The sequence below is a fragment of the Coffea eugenioides genome, chromosome 9 (assembly GCF_003713205.1).
Source record: "Coffea eugenioides isolate CCC68of chromosome 9, Ceug_1.0, whole genome shotgun sequence".
NCBI classification, from domain to species: Eukaryota; Viridiplantae; Streptophyta; class Magnoliopsida; order Gentianales; family Rubiaceae; genus Coffea; species Coffea eugenioides.
The window spans coordinates 13,050,591-13,072,481 of record NC_040043.1 but is presented as its reverse complement, the minus strand read 5'-3'; the positions used below and the strand labels follow the sequence as shown (position 1 = coordinate 13,072,481).

The 21,891-nt window shown below is 34.9% G+C and overlaps 1 protein-coding gene across 1 annotated transcript; it reads left to right on the top strand.

Moving 5' to 3' along the window:
• Positions 1-10,677: 10,677 nt before the first annotated feature.
• Positions 10,678-21,405, top strand: LOC113783582 (probable alpha-mannosidase At5g13980). Its single transcript, XM_027329765.1, has 31 exons — positions 10,678-10,968; positions 11,065-11,328; positions 11,461-11,544; positions 11,657-11,745; positions 11,955-12,129; positions 12,382-12,501; positions 12,597-12,680; positions 12,763-12,834; positions 13,219-13,332; positions 13,500-13,600; positions 13,702-13,795; positions 13,896-14,063; positions 14,161-14,235; positions 14,994-15,059; positions 15,168-15,224; positions 16,075-16,294; positions 16,410-16,549; positions 16,819-16,899; positions 17,093-17,152; positions 17,257-17,328; positions 17,669-17,716; positions 17,824-17,943; positions 18,110-18,175; positions 19,357-19,469; positions 19,622-19,706; positions 20,010-20,120; positions 20,200-20,295; positions 20,401-20,448; positions 20,580-20,648; positions 20,741-20,965; positions 21,044-21,405. Exons 2-30 carry the CDS (start codon positions 11,131-11,133, stop codon positions 20,954-20,956), a joined length of 3,042 nt encoding a protein of 1,013 aa, XP_027185566.1. The 5' UTR covers positions 10,678-10,968; positions 11,065-11,130; the 3' UTR covers positions 20,957-20,965; positions 21,044-21,405.
• The last annotated feature ends 486 nt before the right edge of the window (positions 21,406-21,891 follow it).

Here is a 21,891-nt window from a genome sequence, read left to right as displayed (position 1 = left end):
AAAATACAGATTTTGTATATAGCGGTGAGTAGGGTCGAATCCACAGGGACTGGGGATAATTCGTTTCTTCTAGAATTCAAAGTATAGGGGGTTTTGGATTAAATGCTAACTAAATAAATTAACTGCAGAAAATAATTGATTAAGAGAAATAATTAAGGGAAAACTCTAGCCAAGGGTACACTTCAGAAATGGTTCAGGCACTGATCATTGATTCACAGATAATTCCACATTTATTAATAGATTAGTTATAGTTGTCATGCACGCGATAAACAACCAACCTTTCCTTAATTTCTCGATAGTTAAGGTACGACCGTTAACTATTTCTCTAACCCAAAAACAACCCTAGGTACGACCGTAGGATTTAATTTCTAGATTGCATTAATAATTAGAAAGACCCAATTCTAACTAACAAACACGCTACGAGGGTTTGTTTAAACTAGATCGTATGCTCCCCTGACATAAATCCAATTACGCCAGCTGCTACTAAGATAGAGATAACGAACAATTACGGATTCAATTACCTCTATTTAGCAAAATAGCCTATATGAATAATTAATTATTGCGCACTAATCAATCATACACAAGAACTATAACAGTTAAAAGCAAGAAACATATGAATACCAATAAATGGAGGAAACAATTAAAATAAATTCGATCTCACAGTAATTGTTGAACCAAATCTTCAGTTGTCCCCTTGACTAGAATTGAGAGGTTAGTCCTCCATTAATGGAGAACAACCATGCGAAAAAGCTAAGAAAAGAAAACTAAAACTATACTAAAAGCCTAAACTAAAACTATTGATTCCTCCCCACCTCTCGTACGTTTTCCCCTTTTTAAAGCCAAAAGGAAGTCTAATGCTATCTCTAGTGGTCCCCACACCAAATTCAAAGTCTTGTACGTTTCTTTTCCTAGAGCCCAAATGACTCATGCTTCTTATCCGTGGTCCCCGCACATGTGGACAAAGCCTCCAAAGTACTTGTTGTTCCAAGTCTCTCTACGTTGCTTTCTTTGAAAAGCCCAAGCTTGTGGTCCCCACCAATTCAAGGACCCAAAGGTTGAAGCCCTTAGAAGTCTGCATTTTTTCCATACAAGTCCCTCCTTTTTGGTAATTTTCTGCTTCACTCCTGAAATTGGTTCCAAATACCAAATATGAGTAAATATCAGCAATTAACACAATATTTGTCAGGGATAGAAGGGGAAATCAATAATAAATTTACTAACAAATTATACCCTATCAATTCCCCCCACACCTGAATCATGCTTGCCCTCAAGCATGGGGAAATTGAACACCAAAATTTTGACAATGGTCATTGCTCTATCTACCAATTGCCAAGATACCAAGAAAAATAATAATCAAGCATCAATGGTCAAGTCCAAGAAACATCACTCCGGTTAGCTTCTAAACCACAAACTCCTCCAATTTCAGGTTAACTAATCTAAGAAAAAGGAATGACGCATAACATTTATCAGCAAATGGTCCAACTATTAACCAAAATCTCAACATTAAATCCATAATTCGGCAAGCTGACTTTTATTACACACTAACACAACCTTCACTTTTTTTCACATTTTTTTTCCTACTTTTCTCTTTTTTTTTTCAATAGTAACAAAAGACTTAGTCGCTAGCCATTTGAGCCTTTTGACGCGAACTCCAACATTGGCCAGATGAAGGAGCCCGGTTACTCAGCTTCTATCGCCACGTGACCACGTACTCATAGGAATTACTACCTTTTGACGCGAGAATCAACACTTTTAGGTGCAGATCCCCGGTTACTCAGTAGTAACTAATAGCGGAGTACAGTCAAGTTTATTCATAGCTAAAAATCACAAAAACTCAATATAACACAAGAACCAAAAGAAAACTTGCATCAGCTAGCCTCATTTTCAAACATGGAGAACTAAAGTTAATAACCGGACCAATTCACATGAAAATGCCAATAATCATTCCCTATGCCTAGGAAAGTTAACCAAAAATTATAAGAGTAAAACAATCATCGATATTCACCAAAGAGATATTTTTGGATTCAACCACATTAACTTGATACCCTTTTATTATTAAAATTGGCAATAGTAGAAATAGAGGCAATAATCCAACATCAAACCTTGGCATGCACTTACGAGCTAATCACTAAAAAGAAGAAAAAGAAAATGAACGAAAACACCAAAAACCACAACTGCTCCCCCCACACCTAAATCCTACATTGTCCTCAATGGAGGTAATAAAGTAATGAAAGCGAAGAGAACAATGAAACTTCCCTGTTGAACAGCTAAGGGATAGGAGGGAACAATGGAGGGGAGCCGAGTTCTGAGACATCCTTGCCACTTGGCGGGTGATGTTCGTCATTCGCTCTTCTACGTTGTGAACCTGTGCTTGTAAGTGGCGCCACTCACCATTGTCGCCAATTATCACCCCAAACAACAAAAGACAGAATATCCAACAAAGATAGCAACCAACAAATGCAAATCCATAGTCACTGGTGTTCCCCAACTCAATAGTCAAATGCAAAAGCAAACACGGGCACCCAAGCCCGATGGAGCTGCTGGAGTGGAGGCGAGCTGGCGGTGCCCTGGTCTCGGTCGAAGAAGAAAAGAAAAGAAGAAGAAGAAGGAAGCGGGGAAGAAGAGGAAGAAAAAGGAAAGAAAGGAAAGAAAGAAAAGAAAAAGAAAGAAAGAAAAAACAAAGAAAGAAAGAAAGAAAAAGAAAAGAGAAAGGGGAATTGTTTTTTTTTTTTTTTTGTAAAAACTTACGCTAATGTAAATCGTCCCAATTGGAAATTGCTGAATTTTATTATTATTTTTTTTTCAATAATAAATTTTTTTCTTTTTTTTTTTTTTTGAGAGGGACTCCTGTCTTAGGCGTGGGCACGCTCAACTGCTATAGAGTCCGCAGATCCTGAACGAGAATTTCTATCCCTCAGGCGTGACCACCTGGCGTGGGCACGTCTAACTGCTATAGAGTCCGCAGATCCTGAACGAGAATTTCTTTCCCTCAGGCGTGACCACCTGGCGAGGGCACGTCTAACTGTCAGCTTCCTGCCATAAAAGCAACAAATCACTAAATGCAACTGACACTTAACAAAAATTCCAAAAAGCATAAGAAAACTAAAATAAAGAGCCTTGGGTTGCCTCCCAAGCAGCGCCTTTCTTTAATGTCTTTGGCTAGACATTGCCATATTTATTCATGGAGGATAAAATCGTGTAGCTCGCTTCAATGCTTTATCTTCAATGTGATCCTGGTAACCCTCATAGATGGAGTAATCTTTGAGCACGCGAGCTAAGGTCTTCCATGGACTAGTTGATGGCGCCAAGTAATCAAGCATTGATCGCAATTCTTCATCCACTCCTCCATCAAGAGCATTCAACGGTTCAAGATATTTTTCCATTACCACTCTTAATTTATTCCTGTCATGAAATTTCAAATTTTCTGGTATAATAAAATCAATTTCAGTAACAGGAATTGAAGAATAGGAGTCAGGAAAATATTGATTAAGGAGTGGAGAAGATGTCACCGCATTTGGAGATTGTTCATTGGATTCATTCACTTGAATGGGTTGCGGTTGGGATTCCATTTCTTCCTTTTCGGCTTCTTTTTCAATTGCATCTGTAGATTTTTCATTTTGACACTCTTGCATCTCCTCATCACTAGTCAAGCAAATTGCACTCTCATTTTCTTCAAAATCAACAATGATTTCCGAGGACAATTCTTCCATTTGAGAAGCCAATCGATTCATTTTGGATATCAATAGACATAGTTGATCTGCCAGATAACTCATTGGATCCTTCATCATCTCATTCCTCATTTGTGTCTCCTGTTGGAATCGGTATGTATTAATAAATAATTCACCCAATTCCTGAAAAGACATACCTGACAAGGACGATGGTTGTTGAGACTCTTGCTGTTGAAAATCCATTGGCCCGGTCGCATAATCAAAATTGGAATTATCCCACCATCCTTGATCATACCCGTTTGAATAAGGGTCATACTGCATTTGATATTGGGGTGGAAAATCTCCAAAAGTATCAATTGGAGCACTTAGATTATCTTGAAATGCGGGGCATGTGTCAGTTGAATAACCTGAGTCAAAATAAGTTCCACAATTTGCACATCCCATTGATCATTAGGAAACACGTGAGTCTCATAACCCCATTCAGGAACAAAGTCCAGTCTATCATCAAAATATGGAATGTTAGCAGCCATAAAAAAAAATAAATAAATTGAAAATGAAAACAAGGTGAACTAAAAAAAGAAACAAATTAATCTGACACCAGTCCCCGGCAACGGCGCCAAAAATTGACAGGTGCCGAACCTGTGCAATAATAAATACCTACTCGAGAAAAATACAGATTTTGTATATAGCGGTGAGTAGGGTCGAATCCACAGGGACTGGGGATAATTCGTTTCTTCTAGAGTTCAAAGTATGGGGGGTTTTGGATTAAATGCTAACTAAATAAATTAACTGCAGGAAATAATTGATTAAGAGAATAATTAAGGGAAAACTCTAGCCAAGGGTACACTTCAGAAATGGTTCATGGCACTGATCATTGATACAGAAATAATTCCAACATTTAGTAATAGATTAGTTATAGTTGTCATGCACGCGATAAACAACCAACCTTTCCTTAATTTCTCGATAGTTAAGGTACGACCGTTAACTATTTCTCTAACCCAAAAACAACCCTAGGTACGACCGTAGGATTTAATTTCTAGATTGCATTAATAATTAGAAAGGCCCAATCCTAACTAACAAACACGCTACGAGGGTTTGTTTAAACTAGATCGTATGCTCCCCTGACATAAATCCAATTACGCCAGTTGCTACTAAGATAGAGATAACGAACAATTACGGATTCAATTACCTCTATTTAGCAAAATAGCCTATATGAATAATTAATTATTGCGCACTAATCAATCATACACAAGAACTATAACAGTTAAAAGCAAGAAATATATGAATACCAATAAATGGAGGAAACAATTAAAATAAATTCGATCTCACAGTAATTGTTGAACCAAATCTTCAGTTGTCCCCTTGACTAGAATTGAGAGGTTAGTCCTCCATTAATGGAGAACAACCATGCGAAAAAGCTAAGAAAAGAAAACTAAAACTATGCTAAAAGCCTAAACTAAAACTATTGATTCCTCCCCACCTCTCGTACGTTTTCCCCTTTTTAAAGCCAAAAGGAAGTCTAATGCTATCTCTAGTGGTCCCCACACCAAATTCAAAGTCTTGTACGTTTCTTTTCCTAGAGCCCAAATGACTCATGCTTCTTATCCGTGGTCCCCGCACATGTGGACAAATCCTCCAAAGTACTTGTTGTTCCAAGTCTCTCTACGTTGCTTTCTTTGAAAAGCCCAAAGCTTGTGGTCCCCACCAATTCAAGGACCCAAAGGTTGAAACCCTTAGAAGTCTGCATTTTTCCATACAAGTCCCTCCTTTTTGGTAATTTTCTGCTTCACTCCTGAAATTGGTTCCAAATACCAAATATGAGTAAATATCAGCAATTAACACAATATTTGTCAGGGATAGAAGGGGAAATCAATAATAAATTTACTAACAAATTATACCCTATCATTCATCATATGAATTTGTTTAATATTTGTGACATTTTCTCTTTTGGTAATAATTCATTCATTGAGTTGTATAATAAGGTAATCTAATTAATAGGTCATAATTAAAATTTTATAGTCATACTAACAAATTGTAATTTATATCTGAAATTTCTACTCGCCATTTTTAGGACTAATAGTTTCAAATTGTCTTGTGATTGTTTTAAAATTTGAAAGTGTCAATCACTTACTTCTTTTTATCATACTTTTTCTTTGTTTATTTTTATGTCCAAATTTAATTCGATATAAATACTCGACAATGTTTAAAATTAAATCTCTTATTTGTTTTCAATTTTTGAGTAAAAAGAATGAACATGAGTGAAAAACTAACAATTTTTTTAAATTCATGTATTTATTTATTTAATTTAACCTGAACAGTATGAACAACATGTAATATATTTCTATTTAATTTCGCCTAAATAAGGTAATTGTAATTGTACACATGTTATTTGTATTGTTTAGGTAAAATTAGATAGATACGTAAATGAATTAAAAAAATTAGGGAAAATCGTTCAAAACGTCTCTCATATTTTGTAAAATAACTTTTTTCGTCCCTCACTTTTAAAAGTGTATTTTTACGTCTCTTACAAATTCACTTTGATCAAATTTGGTCCCTACCTAGATTTTCGACTAATTTTTTGCCTGAATTTATCACGTGCCTTGTATGTGATCATTTTTTAAGGGTAAAATTGTCAAATTAAAATTTAAATAATTTGATCTATAGTTCTTTACATTTCACAAAATGAATTGTTTCATCCCTTACATTTTACAAAATAAATTTTTTAATCATCACATTTGACAAAATGAATTTTTTCATCCCTCATTAACCATGTGTATAAATAGTTTTTTTAACTCCATGTATATATCTATTTGATTTCACCTGAACAATACGAATAGTATATAATATATCTCTATTTGGTTTCACCTAAACAGACTAATTATAATTATATACGTACTATTCAATAGATATATACATGGGTTTAAATCTAATAATTGTGTTTTAAACCCATATATATATATATATATATATATATATATGATTTTACCATTTGAATCTCTTCAATATTTGTAACATTTCTCTTTTGGTAATAATTCATTTATTGAGTTGTATTATAAGGTCATCTAATTAATTGGTCTTATTTCGAATTCTATAGTCATCTTAACAAATTACAGTTTAAATCTGAAATTTTTACTCGCTGCAATAGTTGAATTTCTTACCTTGTAATTGTCTTAAAATTTGAAAGTGTCAATCACTTACTTCTTTTTGTCATACTTTTCTCTTGTTTATTTTTTCTGTTCAAATTTAATTCGATATAAACACTTGATAATGTTTAGGATTAAATGTCTTCTCTATTTTCAATTTTCGAGTAAAAGGAAATGAATATGAGTGAAAAACTTATAATTTTTTTAACCTCCTGTATATATCTATTTAATTTCACCTAAACAGTATATTCAGACAAAATCAAATAGAGATATATTATATGCTATTCGTATTATTTAGGTGAAATCAAATATATATATATATATATATATGAGTTAAAAAAAAGTTATTTCTACACATGATCAATAAGGGATGAAAAAATTTATTTTGTAAAATATAAAGATGAAAAAATTCGTTTTGTGAAATATGAGGGACGAAATAATTCATTTTGTGAAATGTGAGGGACAAAAAGGTTATTTTATGAAATATGAGGGATTATGGATCGAATTATGTAAATTTTGATTTGACAATTTTACCTTTAAAAACTGATAACGTGCAAGGCACGCGGTGGATTCCGACAAAAAACTAATCGGAAACCTAGATAGGAACCAAATTTGATAAATGTGAATTTGTAAGGGACGTAAAAGTATACTTTTAAAAGTGAGAGACGAAAAAAGTCATTCTACAAAATGTGAGGGACGTTTTGAACGATTTTTCCAAAAAATTATTCATACACATGATTAATGAGGGATAAAAAAATTCATTTTGTAAAATGTGAGGGATGAAAAAATTCATTTTGTAAAATGTGAGAAACTATTGATCGAATTATGTAAAATTTGATTTGAAAATTTTACCCTTCAACAATGATCATGTGTAAGTCATGTGATGAATTCCGATCAGAAACTAATCGGAAACCTAAATAGGGACTAAATTTGACCAATATAAATTTATAAGGGATGTAAAATTACACTTCTAAAAGTGAGGGATGAAAAAAGTTATTTTATCAAATGCGAGAGATATTTTGAACGATCTTTCCTCTAATGAATGACTAGAATTGCTAGGATATAATTTTGATTTTTTTTTTCACTCTAACAAATGCTCCTATATGTGCAAAAAAAAAAGATAGAGCAATAAATACAACAACTAATACAAAGTAAGAAAACAACCCATACGTAAGGATAATAATAGTAATCTAAATTAAGCTACAACTCTCGATAAGAGAATTAAATTTAGAACTTTCTAATTTACTTACCAACTTAAAATTATGGATTTTTTGTGATCAGTGGACACTATAAGTTAAGTATTGGGTGGTGATTAAATGTCAAGTGTTAATCTTTTTTTAAAGAGTGGAATTAACCTTGATAAGCCTAAATACAAAAGAAGCAACAATGCAAATAAGTTTCAGATAATAAGCATATCATCTAGATTAGGGTTGCCAACAAATTAAACCCCTTATGAGTTGATTTAGTCAAAACTCAACTTGAGTTTGGTTAATATCAAACTCGAATCGAGTTCAAGTTGACCAAATTGAGCTGTCAAACTCCAACCAACTATAGAAAAATTTAACTTATTAACTTGCGAGCTAACTTGTACATATATATATATATATATATATATATATATATACGTACATATATATAACTCGAGTAGACTCGAACTCGAACTCAATTTGAGATCGAGTTTGAACTCGAGTATTACATTAAAAAATCGTCGAGTTTGAACTTGATGAAATTGAGTTGAGCCCAACTCAATTAAGCCGAAAGCTCGATTTAACTCATTTGTAGTCCTAATCTAGATAAACTGACTACTTACTGGTTGAAGAGGTTTCAGTCTAATGGTTAAAATTAAAATCCTAAAAAATAAATGTCTTGGATTCTAATCATCTGCTCCCTCCTTACTTTTTAAATCTCATCTCTCATCTACTGGAAAAAAATTTGTTTAAAAAAAAATTGACGACTCACTGAACCCGTTAAAAGCGTCCAATGTCAATATATGCATGTTTATGATTTTACAGAAAAGTGTAATCAAATTGTTCTGAGTGCTACAAAACAACAACGAGAAGAAAACCCTCCAGCCATTATACCACAAATCTCCACTATTCATTATGAATTCGATTACACAAGTCAATTCTGATTTTGGACAGGTCGCAGAGGGTAAAACAGGATGGGAAAACTGTATTCAAGCAACTCCATAGTGGCTTGCCCTTGATATTCACTAGACAATTGTTGCCATAAAGCACGGCCCATATGTATTATACATAATAGTTATCAATGCGAGAGCCCATTGAGCTTGAGAAAGTACCCGAGAGCATTTCCCCAGGGGACCAGCAAACCAACAGAATTTGTGATGCAAAGTTCATCTTTTGCTTGCCATTTTGTTAGGCTTTTTTCCAGAAAAAATATTAGACACTTTAATGAGGCATTTAAATAATAGGTTTATCTGAACGCAAAACAAAGTCCAAAGGAATAAGAATATGGTGTGACTCCTTTTTTTTTTCTTTTTTGCTTTTTCTTTCGGTGTAATTAGTTCCCTATTCATTTTATTTCTTTGGCTGAAAATATTTCAGAAATATAAATATCGGATTTATAGGGACATTTGTTACCAAGTATTGTTGAAGGAAACAGAAACTAACAAACACCCGTGTTGAAGGAAAATATCAAATGATTCTCCATTGGAAAATTAGTGTGAGGAAAATAGGAACTCGTTACAGGCAACAATATAAAGTGCTAGATACACAATATTTTATGTTCTTGAACACCCTAAAATGCTAGGTATTATATTCAATGCAGCATATCAGGTGATCGTGCCAGGATTTTAATGGTAAATGGGAGTTTTCGGTCTTTATCCACCGTAAATAATGGAGCAGTACTAGTGATATTTTTATGAATAACATTTTGTAAAATTGCTTGGTGAATTAAATTAATTGTCTAAATTCAAGAAATATGAATAAGGAAAGTATCATGAAGTAATGTGGTGAGCTGCGATCGATGTTTCGGTTTTGATATATACTAAATTTTTGGTATAGTGTGGAGTATATTTTTCACATTTTATAAGAAAAACAATACAAAAAAGCGGAAGGAATTAAAAAAAAAAAAACAAGAAAGACAAGTCCTCCATGCCAGTTCGTTTGGACAGCTGATTATTTTCTCAAATATATTTGCTTACATTATCATTACAATTTTCAATACACCTTTTTATCTTTCCAATTATCTTTTTATCTCATATACATCACATCACAAAAAGTGCTACAGTAAAATATCTCAAATAACTTACAATCCAAACAAGCTGTTGCCAACCCCTTCAGTCCTTGATATAACCAAATATGGGTATTACATAAAGCCAATTGATTGTAAATATAAAAAAAAAAATTCCTTTAACATAAAACAATTCAAAACTGTACACATTGGCTTGTAGTCACATCGTATCCGAAGCCTTATCTTTTATTCTTCTTGGAAAATTCAAGCAAGGCATTATTGTCACTTTCAAGCCCTGAATTAAAGTCATGTGAGCTGTGACCACTTCTGCGATTATTTTTCTACTGGATGACTAGGATCCGATAGCACTTCTCCAACCACTGGCCTTGAGTCTTGACTGACCCTTAAGCCTTAAGGGTCTGAAATCTGAATTGTAGGTACAAAAGAAATGGACACTTAAACTTGAGAATGGTCGTTGAGTAAGTCCAGTATGTTGCTGGAAAAAAGCTTTTTGAGCAACTACAAAAATTAGAGCCAAAAAACGATCAAATAACTGGGAAGGAGGCTAAGTAAGTACGCAATTATGTATCCTTATTCCTTTTTGAAGAAAAATGTATCCTTACTCCTATGAATAAAAACAGTAATACGACACCTGCTCACCAGTTTACCTGCTGGGCGAAAACATACCCGGGAAAGTAGCTGTATGAGGATAAGCTAAAAACAAGCAGAATCTCCGGCCACTCGCTCCAGCAGTCAAGTCAACACAGCTACCTCCGCTGTACCTCTTTCCACTCGCACTCCGCACCATTTCTGCTTTTACTAGTATTTCTCGTTTTACTTACTCAAAAGTCTAAGCAAGACTCATCCCCGCCAGCCCCGCATGATAAAACCATTAATCATCGAACCCATTTGTGTAACCGAAAAGAAAGGCCTCCTGAAACTGACAAAGTTTCCGGCTATAACTGTTACTGCTTTCAGCTGAATTCCATTACAAGTTGCACAAATGTCTGCATTCAGTGGTTTATTTGAGTGTAGTGATTCTGTCTTGTCTGTGTCCGTAGGCCCTTTTTAAGTGAGGATCGCGTGTACGATCATTGGCCTCATAGGTGACTGAACACAAGCCAAGGATGGCTAACAAGTTGATGCTGCTGATTTTTGTTGTGGGTTTTGCTTTGTGCGTGGAATCAAAGTATATGGTCTACAATACCAGTGCCAAAATTGTGCCTGACAAGCTTAATGTTCATTTAGTTCCTCATTCTCATGATGATGTTGGATGGCTCAAAACTGTTGATCAGTACTATGTTGGTTCCAATAATTCAATACAGGTTCCCCTCTTTGCATTTTTTAACTTGATTTATTGTAATTCAGTACTCTGCTGCTGCTGCTGCTGCTTCTTCTCTTCTCTCTCTCTCTCTCTCTCTCTTATTGGTGACCACAATGTATGACTTATTATGCAGGGTGCTTGCGTGCAAAATGTGCTGGATTCTCTCATTCCGGCATTACTGGCGGATGAGAATCGAAAATTCATTTATGTTGAACAGGTTTAGTATTTGATATTGGCAATTCGTATGGAAAGTTTTGTGCTTTATACTTTGTGGTTATTTAGAGGGATCTCATACAAGGAAAATTGATGAAGTGGGGTTGATTGGACAGGCCTTCTTCCAGAGATGGTGGAGGGATCAGAGTCCTGCAATGCAGAAGATAGTCAGGCAACTAGTCGATGGCGGCCAACTAGAGTTCATGTATGGAGTTAATAGATCCAGACAGTACATTCTGAGCATTCTAAGAGTCAAGATATAGATAAGAAAGGAAATTGACTACCGACTAATGGTGTCAAATTTCTGTTTCGTTGAGTTCAGTAATGTTGTTGTTTAGGAAACTGTAACAAACATGTGATTTTTATTGGGATTATGGTTCTAAAGGATATATATTATCTTGTCCTTTGATGTAGAAATGGGGGCTGGTGTATGCATGATGAGGCAGCAACTCATTACATTGACATGATAGATCAGACAACATTAGGTCACAGATACATCAAGGAGCAGTTCAATGTGACTCCAAGGATTGGTTGGCAGATTGATCCATTTGGACATTCTGCAGTTCAGGCCTACCTTTTGGGGGCAGAGGTATTATTTTCTAATGGATTGCTGAATATGTGTAATAGTTGGTGTATAAATTATATTCAATGGTTGATTATTTGCCAAAAAAAATGTGGATTCTTTGTCGACCATTTTGTCTTCAAAGCTCAATGTGTATGATTGAGGTGAAAATTTGAAGAGAAATGGCCGGTCTTTGTATAGCTACATGTCCCAATTTGGGACAACTGATACAAAGCATATGTTGCAAATGGACTGACTCATGCTTTTTTGTTGGCTTAGCTTGGATTTGACTCTTTTTTCTTTGGACGCATTGACTATCAAGACAGAGCAAAACGGAAAGCTGAGAAGGCTCTTGAAGTTGTCTGGCAGGGTTCTAAGAGTTTGGGTTCTTCAGCACAGGTTAGTTGCAGTACTTTTTTAGTTCTCAAGCATTTTTATGACTGCCTATTTTATTGCTAGGGATTTAAATGGCAGTCTCTCTCTTTCTCTCACAGATATTTGCTGGTGCATTCCCAGAGAATTATGAACCCCCAAGTGGTTTTTACTTTGAAGTAAATGATGATTCTGATATCGTGCAGGTATCTATAGAGAAATAAGATAACTGGTTATTCAATATATGGTGAGTACAAGCAGATGATAATTTTCTTAAATAAACTGCAGGATGATATGAATTTGTTTGATTACAATGTTCAAGATCGTGTGAATGATTTTGTTGCTGCTGCTTTTTCACAGGCAAGTCATATTTTAGTTTTAGCTTTTATGCTACGAACTCCACTTGTTCTGAACTTTTGATGCTCATTGTGAACAATTTCATCTTTGTTGTCTTCCTACGACTCCAGATATAATTTGCTGTTGTAAAAATTTACTTGCATATTCAGTTGGGTATTTTTTTCTGATATAAAGAAGAAGAACTGCATGTAAATTTTGACTTGACATGATAAGTCAGCTATACATCCTGACTAAGGGAAAGGAAAATCTGTTTAGAGATACGATGGTAACAGTTGATTTGTCATTTTCTCAAAGGCATTTGCTACAATAGCTCATAATTTGTTGCTTAATTGTTTAGGTGATGTTTTATCAGAAAGAAGGAATTTTAATTCTTTGTTTCTTTGACAGGCTAATATTACTCGAACAAATCATGTCATGTGGACCATGGGAACAGATTTCAAGTATCAGTATGCTCGGACATGGTTTCGGAACATGGACAAGCTCATTCATTATGTCAATGAAGTCAGTCTCACTTTTAGTAAATCGGATTGGTCTATAACTCAAAGTCCTTGTGCTGAATGTCTGCTTTCTTTATAAATTGCACCAGCAAATCATCTATTAGTCGTTTCTCATTTTCATGATTTTTCAGATTGTTCAATGCGTTGATCTTTGAATGCACTTGTATGTAGGATGGCCGCGTCAATGCATTATATTCAACACCATCAATTTATACTGAGGCAAAATATGCTTCTAAAGAGTCCTGGCCTCTTAAAACTGATGATTATTTCCCGTGAGTCCAAGATTTGGGAGTTTACCTTTTTATTGCTGGCTAACAACTCTCTTGGTTTGCTGCCTGTCATTAATCTGGGAATTAATGCTGCTGCTCATCAGATATGCAGACCGCATTAATGCTTATTGGACTGGATATTTTACCAGCAGACCTGCAATTAAACGCTATGTTAGAATCTTGAGTGGGTACTATTTGGTAGGTCATCTGCTGTTTTATCTTAATTGATAGCTATGGAGCTGCTGCGTATGCAGTATTTCAGTTCTTTGTTCCTAATTAGACTCCTACACATTATCAGGCAGCTAGGCAACTCGAATTTTTCAAAGGAAGAAATGAAGCTGGACCAAGCACTGACTCATTGGGTGATGCATTAGGGATTGCTCAACATCATGATGCTGTCACTGGAACAGAACAGCAACATGTGGCAAATGACTATGCCAAACGTCTATCAATAGGTTACAAGGAGGTAAATTATACTCCAGATGATTGAAACTTTGATGTTTCTTTGATGGTTTGGGTGAACTCATTTTCCAGATGATTGGTACTAACTTAAGAACTATCAGGCTGAAGATGTGATTTCTACTTCACTCGCTTATATAGCACAATCATCATCAGAGTCTGGACTTAAATTACAACAGGTATCTATTGGAAGAGCTCTATCAATATTTGCTGATTATTAACTTTATTTCTTCCCAAGATATGATTTTCATCAGCACCTTGTCCATTAAAACTAAGCTGCGAATGCTTTTTGCTCTAATTCTAACATATAAGAATCTACCTAGTTTTTGACCTTTGTTCAAAAAAATCAATGCAGATACTAATCTAAATAGTGGCCTTTGGTTTTTGTCTGGTACGGGAATGCCTATCTGTTCCATAGACTTCTGTTTTTTGGACAGATATAAGATGTATCTCAACAATTGTATTGAATTGTTTAGCTTCTGCCTTTGGAATTTATTTATTTGGTTTTTTTACAAGGTTACATTTTTTTTCTTGAAAGATCACTTAAAAATAAAATGTCTAACTGAAATCAATATTTTCTGATTGCTTTACAATACGCATGGTGTTTATGGAAGGATCTTCATTTTTGAAGTTTGAAGTTCATTAATCCTTATTACTAAACCAGGCAATGATTTCTTTTTTCCTTTCCTCTCTCCTACAAGTAATACTTGTTTCCTTTTTGTTTCGGAGGTTGGTTAGACATTGTTGTTGTTTGTTCATCATGTGCGCTTTCTATTTGTGGTGATGACTTCATGCAAGAATGTCTATTTACCATGGACTATCTCTGTTAGATCAAATCTAAGATAAACTATACCTTCTCCCTTTTTATTCTTGAGTATCAAGCTGACTGGTTTTGTATTAATTTGATTGTAACATGTCATTTTCCTTCTTTTACCAGTGCCCACTTCTGAACATAAGTTATTGTCCTCCATCTGAAGTTAATTTATCTCCTGGGAAAAAATTAGTAAGTGAATCTTTCTAGAATGCTTTCTATCTTTTTGTATGAGTTTCTCTATTTCCCTTATTAGTAACTGGCATGAGATAGGCCATCTAAGATACTGTCTATTTGTAGGTGGTCGTGATCTATAACTCCTTGGGGTGGAAAAGATCCGAGATTGTGAAAATTCCTGTGAGTATGCATTAGATATTTTATTTACCGTCCTTATCTAGCTTTTTGCCCCATTTATTACTGGTAACTATTTCTCTTAACTGGAAACAAATATCCTTTTAGTGTTATCATTCAACTGACATAACTTTTCCATTGAACAAGTTTGCTTCTATTGCATTTTGAATTTTGACTTCGATGAGCTTGAAGACAAGTATGCACAAAGTATAAGTAAATAAATCATTTTGAAAACTGGATATCTAAAAACATGTGGGTACATGAAGTCAAGGAAAAAGGTAAAGAAGCTAATCTATCTAACCTGCAGTGCGAGCTTTGGATTTGCAAGGAATATAGCCGTTTCTTTTTCATTATGCTAACTGAATTGTCGAGAAGATTGTAGTTTGCTTGTTACAGATCTTTGTCTCCTTGTGCTGACCCTTAATACATTTATTTGAATATCTCTTGTATAAGAAATACTCAGTGGCACATGAGACTATCCTGAAGCAATTCACAGAAGGTCAACTGAGGCATGAACAGCAAGTTTCTCTTACTTTATCCTGGACAGCGATTATCCTACGATATTTTTTCTTGTCATGTTATACGCTATTACAGTTGGTCCATGTTTTTAACATTGCTCTGCTAACTGTCTCTCTCATTGTATATTCAAGCAAGACTTCCTTTTCCAAAGAATCTGCAACTTTGCCTGGTATCTACATGCATTATTGTATATGGACATCTTTTCTGTTTCTTTTTGCTTTTAGTCCTACATGGTTGTCAGGTTAGCTGTGAGTAACTTCTGATGTTGCAAAACATTAGGCAACTAAGTTTTCTGCTGTTTTTGAATTCCCAATCTTTTGTCATAAACTCGCCACAGGTTGTCAGCGCGAATGTCATTGTTCAAGATTCCACTGGAAAAGAAATCGAATCACAGATCCTTCCTGTAGTTGATGCTGCAATGGCCCTACGGGAATTTTATGCAACTGCAAATGTTGGAAAATCCCCTGTAGGAGGCCCCCTATATTGGCTTGCTTTCAAAGTGGTGGTTCCTCCTCTAGGTTTTAGCACATACACTGTCACTAGTGGTAAAAGAGCAGGTTAACCATCTGATTGCGTCTCTTGAAAGTTTTTTGTGACTTGTTATTCAGCATATTAATCTCCAAATTTCTTCTTGTTCAATATTCCATTTTTTGTCACCTGTTGTAAGCGCAGCTACTACTTCAGTAAGGGAGAAGTTCTACAGATCTGATGGGAATCAAAATGATGCTATTGAAGTAGGGCCTGGGAATTTGAAGCTTGTATACTCTGGAAGTGACGGAAAACTGACTGGATATATTAATGGCAAAAACATGGTAAATATTTTTCTTTTATGTAATATATCCGCCCCTTATGCATACTACACTATGAAGGCACACCTAAATAGAGGGCAAGCTTTTTCTTTGCTAGCATCCCTCTATTTTCCCCTCTCTCCTTTCTACAAACCATCATAAATTTGTAAGAACAGCTGTATGCAAAGGATGTTGTGATTTTTACGACATTTTTTTCCTTTAATCATCTTCTTCAAACTTTAAAATTGAGTTAAATTAACATCAATTTTACTAACTGATTTCTTTCTAACAAGGTCAAGTCCTCTCTAGAGCAATCTTATAGTTATTATGTTGGAGATGATGGTACTAAGGATGTTGCACCTGTGGTGCCTCAGGTATTATACCTTTTAACTTGTGTAGTTTCCTTAACTTGTTATAGTTGTCTTAAACTTTAATGTTTCTTTCCACATGAAAACTAGTTTTATCTTAAAGATCTGTTATTCTTTTTCTCCCCTATTTCTGTTTATGTGTTGTCTTCAGCTCAAGATTATGCCAACAGTGCCTAACTTTTACTCTTGAATCTTGAAGGCTTCTGGAGCATATGTTTTCCGGCCTAACTCCACATTTCCCATCCAGTCTCAAGAAAAGGTACAAAAATCATGTCAAAAGTTTAACCAATATGATCCCTCATTGCCTCTAATAAAATAAAAATAAAGTTTTATTTTATTTTATTTATTTTTTTGATGTAACAGATACCAATTACAGTTCTTAGGGGACCGCTCTTTGATGAAGTTCATCAGAGTGTAACTTCGTGGATATATCAGGTTATTGTGCAACTAATTGATATTTAAGCCTCTTATTCATGTTCCCTTATGTCCACTTCCCCCCCCTTTCCTCCATCAGATTTCTTGTATCATATTAAGTCTATTCCAGTGGCAAGCTATAAATTACTCTGAATTGTGACATGCTATGAATTTTTCAAGAGCTCTAGAAGAATACCATGAGAAGCGTTATGAAAGATTGTCTTATTCATCAATTCTTGCGCTCACTGACACTCATCTCCCTGCTCCTTAGTACCGTCTCTATAGTGGACACACAATAAAGCACTATTGTTTTGCAGAGTTTTTATTTTGTCACTAGTGTATGCAACATGTCATTTGTCAGATTACACGAGTCTACAAGGAAAAGCAGCATGCTGAGGTTGAGTTCATTGTAAGTTGTCAATTTAGTGCATTCTTGGATAGAAATCTTTTGGGGTATTTCAGTAGATGAAGTTTCAATTTCAGCTGTGGCTCCTAATCAAGATTTATTTATTCCAGGTTGGCCCCATACCCATTAATGATGGACTTGGCAAAGAGGTAGTAACACAACTTACCACCACCATCAAGAACAATAAAACATTCTATACAGATTCTAATGGTCGAGATTTCCTTGAACGGGTTTGTAACATAATCCTTTTCTTGTGCATCAAGTTTTATTTCCCCCAAGTATGGCACTTTTCTGACGTTTAATTCGTTTTTTTTTTTTGGGTAAAGCTTATTAGATGTTCAAAACTTTTGGATGTTAAAAGGTACATTTATATTGTTATATTAACTTTGTTTGCAGATTCGGGACTACAGATCTGACTGGAACCTTCAAGTGAACCAGCCTGTGGCAGGAAACTATTACCCAGTATGTTTGTGTTATACTTAATAAATGACTCTTAAACCTTGGGTTGCATGAGAAGTGTTTCACTATATCCAAAAATTCCTATCTTAAAACAAACTATTGAACCGCTCTTAACAGAAATATGGGGTCTGCTGTGGAAATAGAGCTAATATCTCACAGGAAAGTTTTTTATTCTTAATTTCAATCACCCTGCAGTTTCAAAGGTTTGACAAAAGCTGCTCTTAAATTTCGGAGTTGTTGGTAACATATGAGCTAATCAGTTGGTTAATGACGAATTACTAAAGCAAAATTTTCATCATGAGTAGCTCTTCTTAGTCACGTTTGTGTTGCTTTTGACATACCTAGTGGGTTGGAGAAACTTATGCACAAAGATGTTAATTTACAAGACCTGAACATTGCAGTTCCTTTTCTTCGGGGCTTAACTTATCTTCTTCATTTTACAGTTAAGTCACCTGATTTGTCCCTAATTATGAGAGTTTCTTGCTTTTTGATTCTGGGTCGCTAGGTATGCCCATTGCCCAGTATCCTAGTGTGACTTGAATGAATACCCGTGGAATTCTGTTAGCGATTGTTGTCTGGAATTGAACTTTAGCTACAGAAAATATTGATTGAGTATGTCTTTGATAAAAATAAAACAAATACTGCACGAGTATGTGGGTATCTTGGAGATTTTCTTTTACTTATTTCTATTCTATCATTTCGATTTTTCAGTACTAATTTTGTGTTTTACCCAACAGTCAAGCCAGTTACACGAAAACTTGGGATTGGAAATTTTGTACTTCTCAATTAAAGTAATTAAGAAGGATTAACTGAAAACCCAGAGTGGGAAGGGTGTAGGGAGAGGCGCGAGGGTTAAAAAAATAAAAATTGATCCATTTTAAGTGCAACCCGACTAGTATCCATATTTCCTATTTTCTGGTTTGGGACAGGGTGATAATCCATTTTAAGTGTGACTTTTAAGGATTGGTGACGAAAAGAGTGTCCACTTCAATGATTTTTTCCTACGCTAAGCAACTTTTTTCTTCTCTTACCTTAGATATGCCATGACCTTTTAACTTGTATATTTAGCTGCACCATTCATTGCAGTTTTCAGGTCAATTAGAGAGGGAAGGTTTAAGGTTATATATAGGATATTGGTTATGCACTAGTAAATGGATTCAAACAGTGGCTTTTTCATCTTTCAGATCAATCTTGGAATTTATATGAAAGATAAGGACACCGAGTTCTCAATCTTGGTTGATAGATCTGTTGGAGGATCTAGCATTTTTGATGGGCAATTGGAACTGATGCTTCACAGGTTTACTCCATGTTTTTGCATCCTCTTCCCCTGCTCTAAGTCTTGCCATTTCTTTTCCTTTTCTTTTCCTCCTGGTGTTCTGATTATGGGGTTAATTTAATAAAGTTAATGTTAGGGTGACTTGTGCACTTTTATTTATTTGTGGGTTACAGGAGACTGCTTGTTGATGATAGTAGAGGCGTTGCAGAGGCATTAAATGAAACAGTCTGTATTCCTAGTGCATGCAAAGGGCTAACCGTAAGATAGCAAACACTTTCAAATTCCTCGTTCTCTAGTTGTCTTATATAATTGTTTCTGCTTGCTATTGCTACTTTGACAAATGGAGCTAGTGTGGTTGTAATCAGAATTTGGCATCCAAAAAATCCTAGTTTATCTTAATTCTTCGCTTCTAGTATGTGTTTCTAATTTCCAGAATGCATGAGTTCTAAACCAACTGGTGATTTATGGTAAAGGCTTTATATAATGTAAAGAAGCGAAAATGAATTCTTCTCATTTCATAAGTTCACATAATTCTGTTAGTGCTAATAACACGTCTCTCAGGTTCAAGGCAAGTTATATTTTAGGATTGATCCACTTGGGGAGGGAGCTAAGTGGCGTCGATCATTTGGACAGGAGATATACTCTCCACTTCTTCTAGCCTTCAGCGAGCAGGTATGGGAAAGACCTCAAGCGATCTTATTGCCATTGTGTGAATATTACTATATTCTTACATGATTTTCATATAACACAGGACGGAGATGAGATGACCAATTTTAAAGTTCCAACCTTTACAGGAATTGATCCTTCCTATAGTTTACCTGATAATGTGGCATTGATAACTCTCCAGGTATGTTTTGGAATCTAACACGGTACCCTTCAAGCTCCTTCGAATTTTACCATCTTCTTGTCCAAATTAATGAGTTCATCATATTTTTGTCCGTGTGGTTTATAGGAGCTTGCAAATGGAGAAGTTTTAATTCGCTTGGCTCATTTATACGAGGTTCTTTTTTCTTTTACATTTATATAGATATTGTTTCATTTTTCTGTTGTGGCCATGTTATATCTTAAGCCACCGATCATACTACAGTGGTGGAAATTTAATGCCCCACACACTTACTTTGTCTGTACTAGGTTGGAGAAGACAAGGACCTATCAGTACCAGCAAGGGTGGAGTTGAAAAAGTTATTTCCCAATAAACAGGTTGAGCACGCTGCTTTGGATTCTCATCACTTATATATGAGTAAAACTTTGCATTGGTTAATCACTAATCGTTCCTCGTGAACTTCCTGCAGATTATTCAAATTACAGAAACAAGCTTATCTGCTAACCAGAAGAGGGAAGACATGGAAAAGAAAAGACTAGTTTGGTCAGCAGAAGGTTCAACTCATAAATCCCAAAGGGTTTCAAGAGGGGGACCTGTTGATCCCATTAAGTTGGTGGTCGAGCTAGCTCCAATGGAAATCCGCACCTTCTTGATCAACTTCAGCAAAAAGTTGTCAACTCTGTGAACTGCAGAACTTTGGTAATGTCCCATTTTAACAACGCTGAATTGTTTTTCCTTCGCATTGATCTTTGAATTGGTTGGCATTTTTTTTAGGTACAAAAAAGCATGATGACCAGAGTGTATTCTAGTGTTTTGCTTCAGTAAAGACTGTTATGGGAATAAGCGGCAACCCAAGACTCTCTTGAAGTTTTGCTGGAATCAGTCAGCAATAATGAAGCGAAGAGGCAGGCAAATTGTGCTGCTGCTTTCTTTTTGGGTCTTTTGGCCTTCTTTTGTGAAGTTGTCATCAGAATAATAGCGCATTAGGAATAATTTAGGTCCCATGTTTAAGATGTACTATATGCAGAAATCGGCTGATATAGATTTGCACCATGTTTTAATTTATGAATTATTATGCGATAATTGTCTGAACCGTTTGGCTAATTATAATCAGTAAGGCAAAGTTTTCATCAACCTTGGAATAAAAAAATTTAGGTAAAAAGCAACATGGATCCGGAAAAAATATTTGACATTATTGTGTTTTTAAATGTAGAGAAAAAAAATTGTCCTTGGTTTAATGTGTACATGTAGTGATTGAAATGATGTATCCTCTAAAGGTTTCTTTAATATCATTTTTAACTCTTGCACCAAATTTTGTTCAATCTTAAAAAAAGGAAATGATTAAACTAAGCAGGGCATTAAAATGGTAACACTTTTTTTTTTTTTTTTCTGATAAAATAGAAAATAGTAATACATATTGTTAATGGGTTTTGTTGAGGGGAAACCGCTCTATCACAAAATCCCAAGAACCAAAAAAAAAAGGGGTGAGATTTCCCAAAAAATCGAGTCAATTAGATTTTTTTTCTTTTTATATAAAAAAATCAAGTTCACTTAAAGATTTTTTTTTTAAAAAAAATGTTGAACTCTATTTCACTTGAAAATCTCAAAAACAAAAAGAGA